This window comes from Carlito syrichta, unplaced genomic scaffold (assembly GCF_000164805.1).
Source record: "Carlito syrichta isolate Samal-C Ts95f unplaced genomic scaffold, Tarsius_syrichta-2.0.1 Scaffold316060, whole genome shotgun sequence".
Lineage (NCBI taxonomy): Eukaryota > Metazoa > Chordata > Mammalia > Primates > Tarsiidae > Carlito > Carlito syrichta.
The window spans coordinates 282,086-303,638 of NW_007260156.1; the positions used below are offsets into that span (position 1 = coordinate 282,086).

Sequence of the window (21,553 nt, forward strand, 5' to 3'; positions counted from 1 at the left end):
ATCATAGGTAGCTGAGCAGACCAGACAATCCCAAGTGCTCCCGTACCATTAGGAGAAATTACCCTATCATGTAAAAACAAGTTTAAAGTTCTTTCCCCTCCCTCTGTAATGATATATAAAAACTGCTTGCCATGCTGGATCGGGGCTCTCGTCCCTGAAGCTGTTGCTTCGGGCGTGAGCCCAGACTCGAGCCTGAATAAAGACCCTTGTGTGTTTGCATCAGAGCTGGCTCTTTGTTGGTCTCTCGGATTCTGAAATTTGGGTTTAACAGTGTCTGTATTATTATAAAATGTCATTTTATGTTCAGGGATACATACACATATTTTCAAAGCCTCATTCTAATGTCCTTGTCTTTGTATCTCTGAGCCCCAAGCGAAGACAAGGCCATGAAAAGCAGAATAATACCAAGAATGTGGTGGGTTTTAAGAAATCATTTGATAAAAAAGAGTATTACTGGGTAGTAAGGAACACGGCTGAGGCCTTCTCAGGAGAAAAAGTCTAATAGGGCCAGAGAGATGAACATGTGGGGAAAAGAGAAAATTATTCTCCTCCACCCATGTGAAAAATGATTTCATGAGAACTCCTGTGCTGTGTGGCCACAATCGTTCTCCTGTCACACTTGCCAAGTCATGGGGAAGAGAAAGGTTAAGTTCTAAAAAGCAGGAACTAAAATCCCTCCTGGGGAATTAGTTCAAAACTAAAAGAGGAAGGGAGTGAGAAAACAGTTGACAACTGAGACTCAAGGAGAGCCCCAGGGACTTAAGAGCCAGAAGTTTTTAACCCCAAGAACAGAACAAAGAAAACACCTAAGCCCTAAGGGAGAGGCAGAAGAAAATGAAACACTAACAAAGAATCTTTATTTTTTGACTCTTTTTTTTTTTGGCTTTTTTCTAAATTGTGTATCATTTATTTGTTGGACTGTTTCCACAAACCAAAACTTATAAAGAAATTTCAAAACTATGCCAAAATACAAGGCCAGGTGCAATGTCTTATGCCTGTAATTCCAGCACTTTGGGAGGCTGACATGGAAGGATTGCTGAAACCCAGGAGTTCAAAACTAGCCTAGGCAACATAGCAAGACCTCGTCTCTACAAAAATAAAAAATAAAAATAATTAAAAATATATTAACCAGGCATGGTAGTGTGCACCCGTAGTCCCAGCTGCCCAGGAGGCTGAGGCAGAAGGATCACCTGTGAGCCCAGGAGGTTGAGGCTGTGGTAAGCTATGATTATGCCACTGCACTCCAGTCTGGGTGACAGGATAAGACCCTGACTCAAGACAAAACAAAACAAAACAAACAAACAAAAAATTATGCCAAAATACAAGTGACGATAATGTGATAGCAAATATCAAATATCTAAACAAGTGCAAAGATAAAAGTCCTATCTTTTTTCTGACTCTCAATTGTATGTATTCCCTACAAAAAAATGTGAACAATCAAAACCAACATTCCTAGCTAGGTGTGGTTGCTCATGCCTGTAATCGCAGCACTTTGGGAGGTCGAGGTGAGAAGATTGCCTGAGTTCAGGGATTCGAGACCAACCTGAGCAACTTGGCAAGACCTTGTCTCTATAAAAAAAAAATAAAAAAATTAGTCAGCCATGGTGACGCATGCCTGTAGTTCCAGCTACTTGGAAGACCGAGGAGGAAGGATCACCTGAGCCCAGCAGGTCAAGGCTATGGTGGTCGTGAGCATGCCACTGCACTTCAGCCTGGGTGACAGAGTGAGACTCTAATGCAAACAAACAAACAAATAAATAAATGCTAAGCGGAGGAAAGAGTTGAACATATCCACTGACTCATAGGTTAATAAGAGCCAAATATTTAATAACTCTCGTAGGCAGAAGCCAGATAGGCATCCTAGGTACATAGCAAATGCATTTTTTCATTCATTCATTCACTCATCATTGATGCATTCAACCATTCACCAAATATTTCCTGACTGGTATCCATCCCAGGCACCCTATCAGCTTTTGCAGACATAATGCTAAGCCAACCCTGCCTTCATGGAGCTTATAGTCCTGTGGGAACCTTAAACAATTAAAACTTAACCTGTGGTAAGTACTATGTGGGCACTGATGCAATTTTAATGTCCCTAAATTTTTTTTCCATAAATCTCATACTTAACGAAATATTTCTGTCCAAAGTTTAACCTGATGCTATTAGTGCTGAGATCTGATTTCCAATTTTCAGAAATACAGGAGAGAGTGGAACAAGTTAGTGGATGCTATAAGGAAACAATCAGACAAATCCAGAATGTGGGGCACAGCTCTGGTCTCTTCGGTGGGTCAGTGGGTTGGAAGACAGAGCAAGGGCATCGGAGAGGGGGGCAGGGGAGCTATACTAAGATAAGTGAAACCTGAGAGATATAACAATGAAAGCAATATGTGATTTCTGACTGGATCCTAGCTTGGAAAATTGGTTTTTTGTTTTTGTTTTTTGAGTTGGAGTCTCACTCTGTCACCCAGGCTGGAGCGCAGGGGCATGCTGCTCACAGCCACCGCAATCTCGACCTGCTGGGCTCAGGCGATCCTTTCTTCTTAGCCTTTCAAGTAGCTAGAAGTACAGGTGTGCCCTACCACGCCCAGTTAATTTTTTATTTATTGTAGAGACAGGTCTCACCAAGTTGCCCAGGCTGGTCTCAAACCTGCAGGATCGGGCAATTCACTCGCCTCAGCCTCCCAAAGTGCTGGGATTATGAGCCACTGAGCCCAGCCTGCTTAGGAGATTTAAAAAACAACTATGAAATAAATTTGGGGGACAATTGGGAAATTCTGAATAAAGACTATCAGAATTATTATATCATAAGAATTATTCATTTCTTAAGTATGATAATGGTATTGTGGCTATGTAAAAAAATTCCCTAATTTTTCAAAACAGTATGCTGAAAATTTAGGGTGAGGCATGCTTTGAAATGGCTTAGTAAACAAACAAAAAATAATAGGATGATGGATAGATGAATGGATGGAGTAAATGTGGCAAAACACTGACAACTGTTAGATCTATGTTGGGGGTCCATGGGTGATGATGTGCTATTCTTTCTACTTTTCTATATGGCTAAAAATTTTCCTAAGACAATGTTTAAAAACTATCACATACGATGCTCTCACAGACTCTAATCAGAGACACAGATGGAACAAATGCACAACAGAAAATGACAGGTTCCTCCATCCATCCCACCCTCTCCCGGCAGGTGGGGCCTGTTCAGTTACCTGACTCCACATCCCCACTTACCTCAATCAGAGCCCCCTTCTCCCTGTCCTCGGATCGCTTAGCACTGTCCAATTCATCGTGCATTTCTGAGAGCTGGTCCTGGAGATCCCTGATCTCAGTCTGGTGCTGCTCCCGTTCCATCTTCACCTGAAACAACCTGGCGGGGAAGGAACCCATCAGAGACCCCCCTGGGCTCTACTTAGTTTTGTCCGGTCTGATTTCAGGTCACACAGGTCATCTAAAACCCCAAGGAGCCTCCTGTTCTCTGCTGCACACTGAGCAAAGAATCACTAGCCTGAAAAGGCACCTGGTAAGAACACAGGGTTATGGCCTAATTCCCCAACAAGAAGACAAATGAGAACTCAAACCAGAAGGTTATACAGAGATATTTTCTCTCCAAAAGGAGACCATATAGGTACTAGAACTTAGACATACAAGATGAGGAAATCACAAAACCCAACTTTGTTGATACTTTTTCACTAAAGCCACCCCACCCTCCCACTCTCCACTACCCGTGTTCTAGACCAGGAGAGTCAGCAAATTATGACCCATGGGCCAGATCAGCCCACTGCTTGTTTTTGTAAATAAAGTGGTACTGGAACATAGTCATGCTCATTCATTTATGAGTGGCCATTTTCACGCTTCAAGGGCAGCGTTGACTGGTTGCTAAAAAGACTTTCTGGCCTGCAAATCCTAAAATAATCACCATCTGACAAGAAAAAAGTTTGCCAACCTATGCTCTAAACCAAACTCACAACTACTGTACCTTTGTACTTTGTAAAGCCTTTACTATACCCTAAATTTATTTTTTCTTACTAACTTTTTTGAAATTAGCCTCTATGAATGTTTTAAAAGCAAAAACTCCACCATCAAAATTGCAAGGGCAATTAAATGCTTTTATTACACAATGCCCTAGTTTTCTTGAATTTCTCTCTAGATTTCAGTCCTGCTTAACCCTCCACTTAGGGCTTCAGTCATGTCCACAGGGCATCATGGCACTGTGCATTTTCAGACCTTGATTTTAGATCCCTTTGCCACAGATTTTGACACATCACAATGGCAGGGCCATCTTGCACTTGACTTTCCTTTCCTGTAGACTCAAAGGAGGTATAAGCACCCATCACAGACACCAGCACCATTCAGGATAAAATTCACAAGCTGAGAGATGGCAGAGGCCACATAACATGTGTTTTTTAGAGGTTGGGCCTAGGATCCTTGAAATTTGTCATTAGATATCACCAGTCACTGTTCCCTGCTTCCCACTTACCTGCTATGAGATGCACTTTAAGTGGTGAAACTTTATAAGACACACTTCAAGGGGCGCAAAGAATTTTAATAATTATTAACCTTTCTGTTTACTAGTCTACGCATGTCGCCAACTTCACAATTTTACAAGGATAAGAGGGGAGGAAAAGGAAGGGTCAGCAGCCTCGATAAATATTTGGAAGGCTGGGTAGTATTAAAAGGACAAAAAGGTTCTGGCTACATGTGATATGAGAACACAGGAAGCGTCACAGTCTCGGGACCCAGAGCTTACTCCTCCAGGTTTTTCCGGAGCTCCCCTTCGCTTTCTTCCAGTCGTTGCTGCAACACGGAGTTCTCTTCCACCTTATTGTCATGTTGGCTTTGGAGCTCTTCCAGGTTTGCTCTCATTCTGTCTCTCTCTTCTTTGATGTTCTGTTGATTCTAACATGAATAGGTGTGATTTCAAAGTACCTCCACTGTCCACTGACACAATCCCACAGAAGCCCACTTCTAAATTCTAGCAGACTCCATGGCTTTGTACTTATATTATCAAACTACATAATTAAAGCACAAGAGTTCACAACTAGAGTGTCAAATATTTATATTTGATGAACTGCAATACTTGTAAAATAAAAACACAGCTAAACTTTATTCTGCTATTTCTATTATTTAGTTCAGATATTTTATATACATTTATTTCCCATTGGCCTGCCTGAATCCAACAGTGTTTCTTTTAGTCTGTCAAAGCAGAGTCTATATGCTTTGATTACTTTAAAAAAAATTTTTTTCTTTGGACAGCAGCAGCCAAATACACAGGAATTTACTCAGTGATGAAAGGAATGTTTCTCTTGGGGGAAAAAAATTGGCTTTCACTTCACCTGGGTATCCTGATGTGCACAAAATATTCTTTATCAACCAAGAAAAAATAACACAAAAGAAAAATCAGATACCTTGACTTCTAGCTGAAGCTGTCTTTGAAGTTCAGCCACTTCTAGGGTCAACTTGTTTTTTTGCTCCAATAGATCTTTCACTTCAGATGAGGAATTAGAAGCCTGTAATTAATTGCAAAGATATCCTAATATAAGTGTTAAGGATACTTTATTTCAATTCTCTTCCCCCCAATCATAGATAAGGAATAATACGAAACATTGTAAGACCCAGATCAAATACCACCCCTACAGAGAACCTTCCTGGACCTCACAGGCAAAGTCAAACATGCTGCCTCCCCCGCCCTGCCCAACCGGGACTCCAGTGAACTTTATTCTCTACAGCATTTACCACAGTCACAGGAATTATTTCATCAGATATCTCGACACAAGTTCAATATGACTAAAACTTGCATAGGTGGCATATTTGTTGGAGGTCATTTATGTATTCTGTAGATTATAAAGTATTAATGTATTAAATTTAAGATAAGTAAAACTATAAAACCTTCTCTACATTCCAGGCCACAGAAATCGGTGCTTAACAAAAAATTAGCAACAAAATCTTTTTGTAAGTAAACTGTAAAAAACAACTTATTTTTCTATCTAAACAGCAGAACACCATTTAGCTTTACTAGTCTTAGGAATAGTTTGAGAATTACTATATTATAAACTTTTTTGAAGGGCAGGAACTATGTTTAATGCATCTCTGTATCTATAGAACCTAACACTTCTACATTTAATAAAATCTCAATAAACAATTGTTCAAATTCTGGTTTTGTCATAGAGTAGCTAATATCAGATTTACCCTCTCAGCAAAAACTATGAAAGCCAGGCAAAAATGTATAAAACAATTGTTTGCAGGCATTGAAAAACAATACGAGACTAAAATCCTTTAAAAGGATTACGGCACAGGAGGTTAGTCCTACATTCACTCTGGGTTCTCCCTAACTGCATTTCCAAACCACAGCACAGTAAAACTTTAAAAGCCCAAACAATGTCGATAGGGAATTGCAAATTAAAATAACAATGAGATACCACTACACACCCATTAGAATGGCCAAAATCCAAAACACTGAAAACACCAAATGCTGACAAGGACATGAGAGCAACAGAAATTCTCATTCGTTGCTATGGAAATGCAAAATGATGCAGCCACTTTGGGAGACAGTTTGACAGATTCTTACAAAACTAAACATGCTCTTACCATATGCCCCAGCAGTTGCCCTCCTTAGTGTTTACCCAAATGAGTTGAAAACTTATGTCCACATAAAAACCTGTATATGGATATCTACAGCAGCTTCATACATAACTGACAAAACTCATAAGCAACCAAGATGTCCTTAGGAGGTGAATGAACTGTGATACATCTGACAACAGAATATTACTCAACCCTAAAAAAAAAAAATGAGCTACCAATCCATTAAAAGCCATGGAAAAAGCTTAAATGAATATTACTCAATAAATCAATCTGAAAAGGCTACATACCATATGATTTCAACTACGTAACCTTCTAGAAAAGACAAAACTATGGAAACAATAAAAAGAGTACTGGTTACCAGCAGTTAGGGGACAGGAAGGGACAAATAGGCAAAACACAGAGGATTTTTAAGGCAATGAAACTATTCTGTATGACACTATGCTGGTAGATACATGTCATTATTCATTTGTCAAAACTCGTAGAATGTACAACACCAAGACTGAACCCTAATGTAAACTATAGACTCAGAGTAATAATAATGTCTCAGTATAGGCCCACTGATTGTGACAAATGTACACTGTGATGTAGGCTATTAACAGTGAAGAAGGGCACATGTGAGGTTGGGTACAAGAACTCGCTGTACTTTCCACTCAGTTTTGCTGTGAACCTAAAACCGCTCAGAAAAATAAAGTTTATTAATTTAAGGGGGGAAAATAGCCCAAACAGAAAGTGACAACTCACTAATGAAGGAAACAGAGATAAGAGTTTAGAGATGGTAAGCATACAGGGATTCCAGGGTCAGGGTATCTGAGAGGACAGAGCTTCACAGAAGCAGCTCCAAAAACCTGTAAAAAACACTCCTTGGATTCCTGGATGATTCCTAAGCTGTATGAAAGCAGGGTGAGATTCTAAGAGGCCAGGAAAGAAGAGCTGCCAGGAGGCAAAGAACCCAACAGAGACTTCATAGGTTGTCCAGTGCTAGGGAGACACTAGGTTCCAACTCACCCAAAATAGAGAAAGTTTGGCAGACATCCTGGTATTTATTTGAAACCCAAGACAGGAACATGGGTCAAGTTTTAGGAGCAAAGACAAAAACTCACATAGACCCACCCTAACAATGCCTAAAATAACCAAGCATACATGATCAAGATGAACCGCAAGTAATTTAACTGTCAAAACAAAACTCAACATTCTTCAGGGGAGAGAACACAATCCAGAACGTGTATAATTTATCATCTACTATGTCTAGTGTGTAATAAAAAGCCTAGACATGCAAAACTGACCAGCGATTAAGAGATAAAACAGACAATAGGCCAGGTATGATGGTTCACACCTGTTATCCCAGCACTTTGGGAGGGGTAAAACAGGAGGAACACTTGAGCCCAGGAGTTCAAGACCAGCCTGGTCAACATAGAGAGACCTCATCTCTATAAAAAATAAAATAAGCTGGGCTCGGTGGCTCAGCCTGTAATCCCGTGCCTTTGGGAGGCTGAGGTGAGTGGATTGCCTGAGCCCGCGGGTTCAAGACCCGCCTGGGCAGCGAGACCTCATCTCTACAATAAATCAAAAAGTCAGCCGGGTGTGGTAGCTTGCGCCTGTAGTTCCAGCTACCTGGAAGGCTGAGGCGGAAGGATCGCTGGAGTCCAGCAGGTCGAGGCTGCGGCGGCCAGGAGCGGCCACTGCACTCCAGTCTGGGTGACAAAATAAGACTCCAACTCACAAAAATAAAATAAAATAAAAATAAAATAAAATAAAATAATTAGCTGGATGTGGTAACATGAGCCTGTAGACCCAGCTACTGAGGAGGTAGAAAGACAACCTGAGCCCAGGAGGTCAAAGCTGCCATAAGCCATGATCATGTCACTGTACTCTAGCCTGGGCAACAGAGTAAGACTCCGAGTCAACAGAGTAAGACTCCGGGTCGGGAGTGGTGGCTCACACCTGTCATCCCAGCACTTTGGGAGGCCAAGGCTAGAGGGATGCCTGAGCCCAGGAGTTCAAGACAACATGGTGAGAACTTATCTCTACAATAAATTTTTAAAAATCAGTCAGGTGTGGTGGCTGCGCCTGTAGTTCCAGCTACTTGGAAGGCTGAGGTGGAAGGATAGCCTGAGCCCAGCAGGTCGAGGCTACGGTAGCCATGATCATACCATTGTACTCCAGCCTGGGTAACAGAATAAGACTCCAACTCAAAAAAAAAAAAAGACAACAGAAGATATTGGAGTCAGCAAGTAAGTGCTTCAAAATAACTATAAGTAATGTGTTTTTTTAATAAAGAAAATTATGAACAAAATGGACTTTTAAAATGGAGCTCCACAGATAATTAGATTTCATAAAAATATAATCAAATATATTCTAGAACAGCAGCACACAATATCTGAAATTAACTCATTGAATGGTTCTTTTAAGAACCATCCTTAAAGAAGGATTTAAAAAAGGTTATTTTAAGGACATCTCAGAAGAATAAGTCTTAAAAGAAAACTGACATAGACAGAAAAAAAGATTAACAAATTTGAAGGTTGACAGAAAAAATCCAGAATATCTGATGCACCAGTAGATACACACACACACACACACACACACACACACACACACACACACACACACGCAGAATAGAGCATAAGATATATGAGGAACACCAACAAAATATCTAACATACATGTACTTGGAATCTAAGAAGAGCTGGGAGAGAGAGAATGTGAAAGAAGCAAAATGCAAAGAAATAATAGCCAAGAACTCTTCAAATCTGATTAACATCATCTACCTATCAATTCAAGAACTCAAATGAACCCCAAGTAAGATAAATATAAGAAAAACTACGCTTAGCCACATCATAAAAACTGAAGATAAAGATAATGTATGCCTACTTTTCACCTCAACAATTTTTTCCTAGGTATATGCTCAAGCGAAATGAGAGAATGTGGCTACGCATAGTGGCTCACGCCTGTAATTCCAGCACTTTGGGAGGTTGAAATGGGAGGACTGCTTGAACCCAGGAGCCCAAGACCAGAGTAGGCAACACAGCAAGACTTCGTCTCTACAAAAAAAAAAAAAAAATCAAAAAAGTTACTCCCAGCTACTTAGAAGGCTAAGATGGGAGGATTGCTTGAGCCCAGGAGTTTGGGGCTACAGTAAACCATATCGTGCTACTGCACTCCTGCCTGGATGACAGAGTGAGACCCTAACTCAAAAAAAAAAAAGAAAGGAAGGAAGAGAGAGAGAGGAAGGAGAGTAGAGAGGAAAGAGAGGAGGGGGGAAAGGAGAGAGAGAAAGAGGTAGGTAAATGTGTTTACCAAAAAAAGGGGGGGGTATAAAAATTTTCATAGTAGCTTTATTTTTAATAGCCAAAAACTGAAAATGTCCACCAATAGTATATACTGTGGTATATTGATACAATGCAAAATTATATTTCAGTACAAAATAGTGCAACATTAATGGATCGCGCTGACCTAATGTTGAGGAATGAGGAAATGAAGGTAGATATACAAAAATATAAATTGCAAAATTTTATTTATATAAAATTCAAGAACAGTAAAACTAATCAAGATGATAGATGTCAGAATAGGATTATCTCCAGAAGGAGGGGTATAACCAATTGAGAAGGAATACAGGAAATCTGGGTGATGGGAACAGTCTGTATCTTGATCTGGGTGGTGTTTGCATAGATGCAAACCTGTGTCAAAAATTCAATTAATTATACAGCTAAGGTCCATGCAATTTACTTTATATAAGTTATGCCCCAACAAAACAATATAAAAAATATATATTTCTTGAAGACTCATCTGTTGCATGAAGTTATACCCAAGCCCATGTCTCTGTGTTCCCAAGGTCCTTTATATATGCATTTGTTACAGAAATTTTCATTACACTGGAGATTATTGCTCCACAATTGCCAGTGAGATTTTTAACCTTACTCTCTGCATAGTCTGTATGCAAGTGGTAAATAAATGTATGTTAGCTAAATTGGCTTTCTTCTTTGAGATGCTACATTTCCATAATGAAGAGGGCCCTGATTAAAGAGAGTCTATTTAAAATATCATCTCTGATCTGAGTATGAATATTAACAGACATCATTTTTTTTCTTCCATGGAAACAACAAGAGGATGCTCTCAAAAGGATTTGGCTAAAATCCTACAGTAAAGTGGTTAGAAAACTACAAATAGCTGAGGGGAAGAGATAAATGCAGGAATCAAAGCTAGAAAAGGCAGCATCTTGGCGCGCATGTCCCTGTATCCAGGTGTGAGTTGTGTGTGATAAACTTGGAATGAGGTACTTCCCCACCTACTCCTGTGAGGAGAACTACAACCCTAGAGTCAGCAAAAACACACGACTTCCAATTTTCTCAAGCAATATGAGAAAAATCCATTTTAGAAATCGAAATCCAACCCAGTGAGAGAAATCATACATTGTTCTTTTTCAAACAAAAATTCTTCCTGCTTTACTGCTTTCCAGTATGGACTCAGTCCATAAGGCAGGATAGATAGTTCTTACATTCTCTCCTAATCACTTAACTGACACCAAAAAAGATACACCTCCAAAATCTCTGCCAGCAAAGACTAAGATTCAGAACATAAGGGGAAGAGAAAAGGAGCAGGGAAATGTAGGCAATCAAATAGTCATGGCACTGTGATCAGAGCCAGATGTCTAAGAGCCTCGGTTCACCTTATCTCTTGCTTGATTTGGCAGTTGCTTCTTAATTGATCTCCCTTCCTCTAATCTTACCTCTATCCAAAAGCTACAAAAGGAATGAACTTTTACAAATGCAATGGTATTCATGTCTGTTTAAAATCCATCCATGGCAGCCTATCCACTTCAACCAGAAATGGAAACTTCTTATGTGATTTCTGAGGTCCTCACTACCCGGTTTTTCTTCCCCACATCCTGGCCCTATGGTCCTGCTACACTAAATTACCTCCAGTTGCCTAAACCTGGCAAACCCACGTCTCTTCATAATTGTTCATGCCATTCCCTCAACCTAGAACACCTTGCCTTCCCTTCTTCTCACAGAGAATCCTGTATCTTTTGAGACACCACTAGTGTCATTGTCTCCAGAAGGGTTACCCTGACTTCCTCAGTTTGGGTTGATTACTCCTAGGATGAGACCCACAACCGCAATCTTAACATCAAGGCCAAAGGTTGTATTCACCCTTTGCAAATAAACAAAAAAACAAGAATCATGTTGATCATTTGGATTTAAGAGTTTTAGCAAAACATATTGAAGGAATTTTAAGAACTATGTAGAGCTCCCAGAGGCTGCCAACAAATAAACAAAATTTCAAGATTCTCCAGTGGGAATTATGTTTGTGTGTGTACACATATACACACACACAGCATTGTTCTATTTGCTGGCAGGACAGCAGTCATGGGTTAGCTGAGTGCTTAGGGGAATAACGAGCTATAAAAGAAAAGACAAGATAGTAGATGATGACAAAAAAATACCTCTGTACATATGTTTCCAGAGTTTAAAAGAAGCTATAGGCAAATTTCATGTCATCTGCCTCTGAGTATCTTCTCTTTCCTTCCCATGCAAAACTCCCCTTGGGACAGGGAGGGGGTATGAAGCAAGAAAGGAGTCCTAACAGGCAGATGACTGAAGGACAAGTATTTAACTGTCCTCTCTTCATCTCTAAGTCCCAGCTCAAATTCAGCACAATCAGGTAGACAGGCAGTTTTGTTTGTTTGTTTGTTTTTAAAAGAACTTGGTACTACTCCACTTCTTCCCTTCCTCTGTACCAGAGCCGGTCAGTGTCACCAGCCTTTGGTCCTTATACTCTTTCAACCTGCAGTTTCAGAGTTTGAGTCCAAGCCTCTTCGCACTTACCTTCCAAGTCTGCTTCTGACAATGCTAGAGTTCTCCAATCCTTGTGTTATTCCATTCTTCCTATTCTTACTGTCCCCTTCTAAACATCACCTATTTATGCCATCCTTCTATATTTTACATATTTTTAAATAAAATATATTAAAACCTTTCTGGAAAAAAAAAAAGACCAGGTACAAATTAACAATATTTAAAAACATGGCAAATAGTGCTGCTCACTACTTAGGAAACTTCCCACTGACTGCTATAAACAAATGTACAGACTAAAGAAACAGCAAGTTGTTTACCATATTCCATGGTAAATGCATTCTGCAAAATACAAAATGTCAATTTACTTGGTTATTTCCCTGTGCACTCCCAGCTGCTCGAGACTTTAAAGTCTGGATTTTCTCAAAGACCAAGTTGACTTTCCTTTTAGTAGCATCATCGTTATCGGTGCTTCTGAAAAAAGAGACAGCAGAGAAAACATATAGTGACACAAGCATTGGTCTCAGAATATCTTATATGCCATGCTACACATACAACAAACCCTTTAAGAAGATAAAATCCAAGAGGCATGAGTTAATCAAGGCTGTAGACAAAAGAAGAGCAGGAAGGAAGGTATATTTTGTCTTTAAATAAGTTATTATATGTTACCACTCAATTTGGGACAACGGTTCTCATTTTCAAATACATGAGAGAGACATAACTACATTCTAAATAAGCTTGGAGAAAACATCCAGTGAAACTTTAATAATTTGTTATGTGATTTAAATGACTCATATTCATTCCAAAAGGAAATTCCTTTTTCTTTAATGTTTCTCTCCCTCTCTCTTTCTCTCTCTCTCTCTCTCTCTCTTTCTGTCTCTCTCTCACACATACACACTTTACTTTTAAATCTTTCACTAAGAACAATCTGCAGTGATCTTAACTTGTTTAGCCTATATTTAAGAAAACAAAACACCCAAGCCAAGACTGTCAACATGGCAGCCCTTTGTCTGGACTTACAGTTAACAATCATATAAAGTTTTATTACCTTCTACCACACACCCAGCAATTAGAAGAAAAAGATTTAAAATAAATTTTCTTCAACAGGCATCTCCCACTAAAGTCTGTCTCACCAGTTGTCAATAAATCATGTACTAAAAAAAATAAATAAATGAAAGAATTTAAAGAATGTTAAAAACCAAAAGCTCTTCTACTTCAATCTTTACATGATAAAACCCTTTGCAAGGAGATGCTATTATCCAGTTCTTAGCTAAAGAAACATTTTGGTTACTTTTTTCTTTTTAAAAGATCTCCTATCATAATTTTGTGCTTATTTTGTCAGCTCTGTAATACTGACAAATAATTGTAAGGCACAATACAAAAAAAAAATAAAGTGTTTTGATATCAATGAGTATTTGCCAAGTGGCTGGTTTTCAGTCATGTCTGGCTGTAAAGCTTTTTTTTTTTTCCCCTTCTTAATCATATCTGATGAGAGAACTGAAACGGAAACTTCAAATTCCTTGCCTAGAATTCCAGCAGAGTTAGTATCTAAGTAAGAACTGAAACCCAGATTATTCCAACCCAACCTCCAAGATAAGTACAGAAAGCACTGCTTTTAAGTGACTCATGCATGCTTTAAAAATGATGGAAGCAGGGGCTCCTGGCCAAGGTTAACTCTGAGGAGGAATGGAGGTGTTTTTATTTGTAACTTCTAAAAGACTACTGTGTGCATGAACGATTCAAGATGATGGTCAACTCAATTCAAACCTGAAGAGCAGACATTCTTCCTATCTTTGAATTGGTTTTGAAAGAGTAAAGGGTCATCTAAAAATTATATTCATTTTTAATTTTTAAAGTGTGACGTCTGACCTACACTCCCCTCCCCAAGTCCCACTCCCTACCATCCAAGACTTATATGCCATCGTGAAAACTCTAGCTATTGAGTCTCAACCCTCAAAAGGCTCACACAGGGCAAGAAGGAAAGGTAAAATACAAGACCTCAGGAAAGGAAATTAAGAGCCCCACCAGAAATGACAATACTTTGTTGTTTAAGGAAAGTCACTCACCCTTCTTTGAGGTAATTGTAAAGTATCTGCTTGGCTGTCTCCTCATTGGTTTGCTGAGTGAGCTCTTGCTGGCCCTTTAAGATATCCGGTGTGGCCTGGAATATAATGTCTGTTATTAGAACAGGAGGATGAAGTTCACAGCCAGAAGGCAAAACCCTGAAACAGAGGCTTCCAGACACATTCCTACCTTCCAAAACCAATTTCTCAGGTTAGCATCCTCATTACAACCAGTTACAACACTTATTATTAGCTCTGTAACCTTGGGCAAGTTACTTAACTTCTCCTCACCTCAATTTTCTCACCTGTAAATTGAAGATAATAGCACCTACCTTCATAAGGTTGGTGCAGTCCTGTAATATACAACAAATAGCGCCTGGTACTTATCAACCTTATTATCATCTTTATCAATATCATTATTTTTTATTGTTAACTACCAAAGCACTAAATGTACCACTTACATGCCATCACTTTACAATTAACCTAAATTAGGAATTACCTAATTTCTCAGGTTGGAAATTAACACAATCACTCAATTTTATGAGGAAAATGAATATACTATACAAACCTAAACCACTGAACCTCTGCGTGGAAACAAATTCTGCATGCTTTCAGATTTCACACATACACAAAACAGAAAAATCTAGCCTCACTGAAGTGTTTGACAAGTTACTCTACAGAAAAACCACAATGGGCATCTAGCTAAACTTGAAAGAGTCCAGATACCATACAACTGGCAGTAGAACATCATCTATAGGAATAATCTGATCCTTAAAAATCCAGGTGTGGAATTCCTGATTCAAGATTGACGATGTGTCTTCCTATGGTCTCCTGCAGCATGAGTACATCATCGAGATCATTTAGAAAGAAACGAAAAAGAAAAAAGAATCACACTCGTGTTACCTGAGTATTTGAGGTGGAAGGAAATGTCTTCACAGAAATTTTCTTGGCACCAGAATCAGGTGAAGTTGTTACCACCCGATTCTGTAACATCAGCGTAGCGGTTGCTGTTTTTACTTCCTCCTCCTTTTTACTCTGTGCTGGAATGGAAGATGCACGCATTGCTGTACTTTCCTGACTACCTTTGGCTTCTGGAGTCTTCCCATCTTTGCTCTGCTGGGAAGACCTGGGGTTGGCACACTGAGCACCATGTGCTGCTCCCTGCAGCTTTGCAAAGGTGCGGCCCACATTTTGTTTCCAACGGTGCTCCTGAGCCAGTGGTCTCTGCGGACACACCTGGGACGGTCGGAGGAGGTGTTCGCTTGACTTGCCCAAGTTCCTACTGAATTCAGTCAGGTACTCTGAATTCCCTTGGAGACCAAAAGGAAAGGCACTGTCCACACTTCTCGATCTTTTCCTATCATCAGGATTGACTCTGTTTCGCTTCCCAGACCTTCCTCTTCTCTGATGTCCAGGTTTTTGATCAAATTTCTCAATTAACTGATCCACACCAGGAATTGATCCCGTATCAATATCCCGCCCGGTTCCTGGCAAGAAGGGGATATATCTTCTATTTTCATGACGATTGACATTGTCAGCATGGATGGCACATTCCTGATCATCCAGCAAAAACCTGTATAAAGAGTTGGCTGACGTGGGAGTTGTCGATGACGAGGAGGACCTCCGAGACCGAGGTCCATCCAGGACGGCTCCCGCTGAGTCTTGTCGCCGAAAGGGAAGAACATCTGGCCTGGTTTTCTTGGTGTCGGGTTGAGCATGTGGACTGTGGGCAGTTAGGGGTCTCCTGGTAGGGGAAAGGGCCTTCTCTCCCATTCCCTCCTTGGTGCAGCTCTGAACGTTCACGCACACTGAGGTCTGCTTTTTGGGGTCCTCTATGACCACAGAGCTGCACAGATGAATGGCTGTCACACTGGATTTGGCCAGGTCTTCCAAGGAAGGGCTGGCAGACTGGGAACTGTTAGGCTTGGGAAAGCAAGTCCAAGGCTTCTTATTGTTGGTACCTTCTTCTGTTAATGTTCTTAACCAACTCTCAGGAGCTTGGTGATTCTGTAAGTTCAACTCATTCTTTTCAGGGTCATAGGGCTGCAAAAGTTCTGGATGCCTTTGAAAGTTCAGCACGTGGGATGGCTTCATTGACACATCTTTGCGATCTAGAACTCCATTCTTGCCTTCATGCAGAGATGGCTGTTTCAGGTTTCTGACTGGGCTAGGCTGGGCATATGGGTTTTCTGGGAGCCGCAATTCTTCCGCACTGTTCTCCTTTAGTACGGAACCATTGCTGGGATGTAGAGGCAGGTTGTTTATCACTGGAGCTGGAAATGATGGCCCATTTTCAGAAAAAGACGTGCCTGCCAGACACCGCTCCGTGTTATTCAAGACTATGTAGGGGTGGCCATCAATCCCCTGGACCCTAATACTGACACCGTAGGAGCCTGCCTTTGAGTGCTGGGAATTCCTCGATTGTTTGGTTTCATCACTAGCAAGTCTCAGGTGGACCCCATATTCCTGCTGTACATGTTGATATTCACCAAAATACAGCTCCATGGTTCACTGTTCCAGCTACCAGAGAGAGACGGGTAAAAAGGGGACATTAGGTTAGAATTACATCTGTTTAAGTGAAGACTGGAATAATTATGAGGGGAGACTTCAAAGTCCAAAGAAAACAAGACACTTTAAACAGCCAAGACACTTCAGAACCAAATGCTGAAGGCAGACCTCCCCTGACCTGTCCAAACAGGGCCTTTCTGGATGCCCTCGAGTCCACGTGGCCATTGTATTGTCAACACTGGGCTTGAACCCTTGTCTGAGGGCAGACAACTGGTGTAATGACCTGATGCCTTTGGCATAACTTCATTATTCCCTTTCTAGCTTGCAAACTGTTCCGTCTGCTTTTTTCCCCTCCCCTTAGTTGGTTTTCTCACACTTTATGCTATTTATTTTTAACCAGTAGGATAGTCCAGTTACCAGCATTTGAGAGCTAGGTACTTTTCCATGAAAATAACTCAGAGTTAAGGAATTCTGACGCTAGCCATTTTTCTTTTTTTCCTATACTGTTAATTTTCTTCTCAGATACTTCCAGGTTTTTTTTAATGCACAATCCTGATTTGAAATCTTTCACACTAAACACCTTAATACTTTTACTCTAAGGAATCAGTTGTTTGCGAGATTAAAGTATTAAAAATAAATTTCCATCTTCTTCTTACCTAAAAGTTCAAGTAGCATACTGATCTGGAAAATGTTATTAAAAACTGAAGAAGATGGTAGGTTCTCTATTGCATGGTAATGTGTAAGGCTAAGAAGAGTTGCCTTCACCTTTCTAGTGTGCGACCATCTTTGTCACATGACTGCAGACAGCTCACCCAGCAGGATACCCACTCTGCTCCATGCTCTGTACCCCCACCTGAAATTTACTTCTGTTACTCTGAAAAACTGCAAGAGCAAAGGGGACCCAGGAAGAGTAGCAACAGCCAATCACAGATGACAGTCGTCTCATTTCTTTCACTTTCAGGAATTTTTTTGAGTTTTCTTTCTGTTCTGGAGTCAATCTGGTAGCATATTTTCCAAGAAAATCACTTATTCAACCCACATTTTGAAATTTATTTGCACAGAGTTTGGCAAAGTATAAATCATTTCATTTCTTCTGTATCTATTTCTTATTGTTGAGTCTAGTGCTTTCTTCTATTTCTTGATTACACTCGTAGACTATATGCCTATACATATTTTTTAATTGCTGTTTCCCTAAAGAACTGGCTATTAGAGTAATCAATCATTTCTTTTATAATTTTCTATTTTACTGAGTTCTAGATTGAGTCTCATTATTTCCTTCTGCTTTCTTTCACTTTATTTTGTTGTTCTATTTCTAACTTCTTGACCTGGATGCTTTACTTATTTATTTTCATTCTTTAATTTAATCCTATAAATTGTGATATGTAACTGTGTCACTTAGCAATTATGTTGGTGCCTACTAACAAAGAAACCCAAAATAGCAGCTTAGCATTTAAGTTAGAGGTGGGCACAGTGGTTCATGCCTGTAATCAATCCCAGCACTTTGGGAGGCCAAGGCGGGAGGATGTCTTGAGGTCAGGAGATCAAGACCAGCCTAGGCAACCAAGCGAAACGCTGTCTCTACAAAAGTTTTAAAAATTAGCCAGGTGTGGTGGTGAGTGCCTGCAGTCCTAGTTACACAGGAGACTAGGGTGCTAGGATCACCTGAGTCCAGAAGTTAGAGGTTACAGTGAGCTATGATCGCATCACTGCACTCCAGTCTGGGTGAAAGAGCAAGATCCTGTCTCTAAAAAAAAAAAAATCAATCAATAAAAATTAAATAAATTTTTAGAAGACTTAAGTTAGGAATCTTTCCTCAGAAGTAGGAAATCTAAGGAATTTACGAGGATATTTATGAGGATCACTTCTTTTATCTTTTCACTTATTGGACCTTGACATATATTAGACACTTTATGATTACAAGATGGCTGATCCAGCATCACACATGCCAAAGGCTTAAACCAGATGAGTCAACCTTCTTTTTAAGGAGCTTTTCTGGAAGCCAAAACCCACCAATAATCCCTTAGATCTTCTTAGTGAGAGCTTAATCATATGGCCACCCCCCAGATGCAAGAGAGACTGGGAAATGTGAGTTTTTTAGCTGGTCTTTGACACTCTCAACAAAGTCAATATTCTTTTAGTAAAAATAGAGGGGAGAATGGACATCTATTACTACTTATTCTAAAGTTTCTGTTTCGGATTTTGATTTCTTCTTGGATTCAAGAAGAAAGTTTTCAAAAAGTGTTATTTATTTATTTATTGAGTTGGAGGCTCACTCCATCGCCCAGATTGGAGCCATTCCCTGCATCGACCTACTGGGCTCCAGCGATCCGTCCACCTCAGCCTTCCAAGTAGCCGGAACTACAGGCATGTGCTACCGTGCCCAGCTACTTTTTTTTTTTATCGTAGAGACAATGTTTCACTAAGTTGGCCGGTTGATCCCAAACCTGCGGGCTCAGGCAATCAACTTGCCTCAGCCTCCCAAAGTTCTGGGATTACAGGCTGAGCCACTGGGGTTTTTCATGTCTAGTATTTTGTTGTTATGTTCTTTTGGCTTGGAGAGTTATTTCTAAATACTGTTAATTTCAACTTGTATTGTGGTCAGAAAATGAAGTTTCTACTATTTCTTCCTTTTTAAATATAATGAGGTCTCCTTTGTGACCGAATATATGGATAGTTTTTGTCAATGCTTCAAGAGTACTGCATATAATCTCCATTTTAAGGTATGGCATTCAAAATCTATTCATTAGTACAAACTTAATGATTATTTTGTCCAGCTATAGCAAATCCTTACTTATCTTATCTCTGTTTTGTGTTGAGACTTTCTGAATACATTCAGTCTCTTGCTACTAGATGGTGTTGTCACTGTTGCTTTGTGATAATTCTGTTAAATGTAAAACATATTTGATATCATCACACCCATTTTAAAGATACAACTCGGAAAGGTACATTCATCTGTAGTATTTACCATTATCTCACCAATTCCAGATATTTCATTGTGTCTACTTTCATTTTCAAAGTTATATTAACATTTTTAAATATTTTAATTTTTTTTTTTTGAGACAAGGTCTTACTCTGCCACCCAGGCTGGAGTACAGTGGCATAATTCCAGCTCACTGCAGCCTCGTCCTCCTACGTTCAAGTTCCACCTCAGCTTCCCAAGTAGCCAGGACTACAAGTATGTGATACCACACCCAGCTACTTTATTAATTTTTTATGTGTAGAGATGAGGTCTCGCTGTGTTGCCCAGGTTGAGCTCAAACTCGTGGACTCAAGTGATTCTCCCACCTTGGCCTCTCGAAGTGCTGGGATTACAGGAATGAGCCACCACACCTGACTAAATAATTTAACATTTAGTCAAAGTAAAACAAAACATAAAGAAAATCTACACGCCCTGGCTTCTCTTTTGCAAGAAAAAAATCAATTGCAAATTTTAGCTATTTCTCCTAATATTTACCTCCATTTTGCTAAACAATATCCTAGCTGTGATTCCTTATTGATTTTACAGATGGTAGATGACACATCACACATACAAGTTTCTCATTCTGCTAGCCTCCCAACAATAAAACAAAAGCCAACTGTTTACATTATGACTACATACATATTCACTAAAGAGTCAAGTTGTATACTATGATCTTATAAAACTTTTCTCACAAAACGTCTACTTTTCTGGAGTTAATGATAAGTACTATTTTTACTTTTCTTGTTTTCTATATGCTTATCCTTAAATCCTCCCATCACAGCTATATCACATCTGTTATCTCAAATGCTGACTTAGTATTCTGTTCCAAATGAGCCAAATAGCATATAATTTGGCAATCCTTTCCCCCAGTGACCTTCCTTCTGCAGCCTTCCATCCTCCTGCCTTTTAGTAAAGCCTCACTGCTCTCTTCCTTTTGTGCTATATTATTTCCTGGGTTTCATGGCTTCCCCTTTCTTCGTGTACCTAACTGCTCTGACAGAACACGCTTCCCGTAGCTTTCTAAGAAAAGGCCCAAGGGAGTCAATCATTTGAGTCCTTGTATTTTGAAAAAAAAGTCTTTATTTTATGCTTACTTTTGATTGATAGTCTAACTGGATTTAGAATCCAGATTAAAAAGCATTTCCCTCCTATCTTTTAAAGTTTTGCTTCATTGTCTCGCTTTCAGGGATGCTTTTAAGAATTCTGATACTATTATGATAGCCCTTCCTTTGTGTGTGACCAGTTTATTTTTCTCTGAAAACTCTTAAGACTTTTTCTTTATCACTGGTGTTCTGAAATTTCACAATGGCATCCAATTGTAGGTGTTGTAAGATTGGGCACGTTTATAAAACATGAGCATTTAATATACTCTTCCAATTTGGAAATTCATGTCTTTAGTTCTGCAAAATCTATAATGGTAACATTGAATATTTCAGACTAAATTTCAATTTTTCATATTTTGTTTCTCTTTCACTTTTTTTTTTTTTTTTTTGAGTTGGAGTCTCACTCTGTCGCCCAGACTGGAGTGCAGTGGCCGCTTCCGGCCACCGCAGCCTCGAGCTGCTGGGCTCCGGCGATCCTTCTGCCTCAGCCTTCCGAGTAGCCGGAATTACAGGCAGGCGCTACCACGCCCGGCTGATTTTTTTTTTTTTTTTT

General features: G+C 39.8%; 1 protein-coding gene across 1 annotated transcript in view; it reads right to left on the minus strand.

Moving 5' to 3' along the window:
• Positions 1-16,951, minus strand: part of LOC103276362 (cingulin-like protein 1) — an 81,289-nt gene extending 64,338 nt beyond the window's left edge. The window contains exons 1-6 of the mRNA XM_021706856.1: positions 15,334-16,951; positions 14,434-14,528; positions 12,736-12,841; positions 5,409-5,510; positions 4,751-4,899; positions 3,235-3,370 (exon numbers count right to left, since the gene is read on the minus strand). Of these exons, the coding sequence (XP_021562531.1) occupies positions 3,235-3,370; positions 4,751-4,899; positions 5,409-5,510; positions 12,736-12,841; positions 14,434-14,528; positions 15,334-16,935 (2,190 nt within the window). The 5' untranslated portion in view covers positions 16,936-16,951. The remainder of the gene's footprint in view (positions 1-3,234; positions 3,371-4,750; positions 4,900-5,408; positions 5,511-12,735; positions 12,842-14,433; positions 14,529-15,333) is intronic.
• Between the last annotated feature and the right edge of the window lie 4,602 nt (positions 16,952-21,553).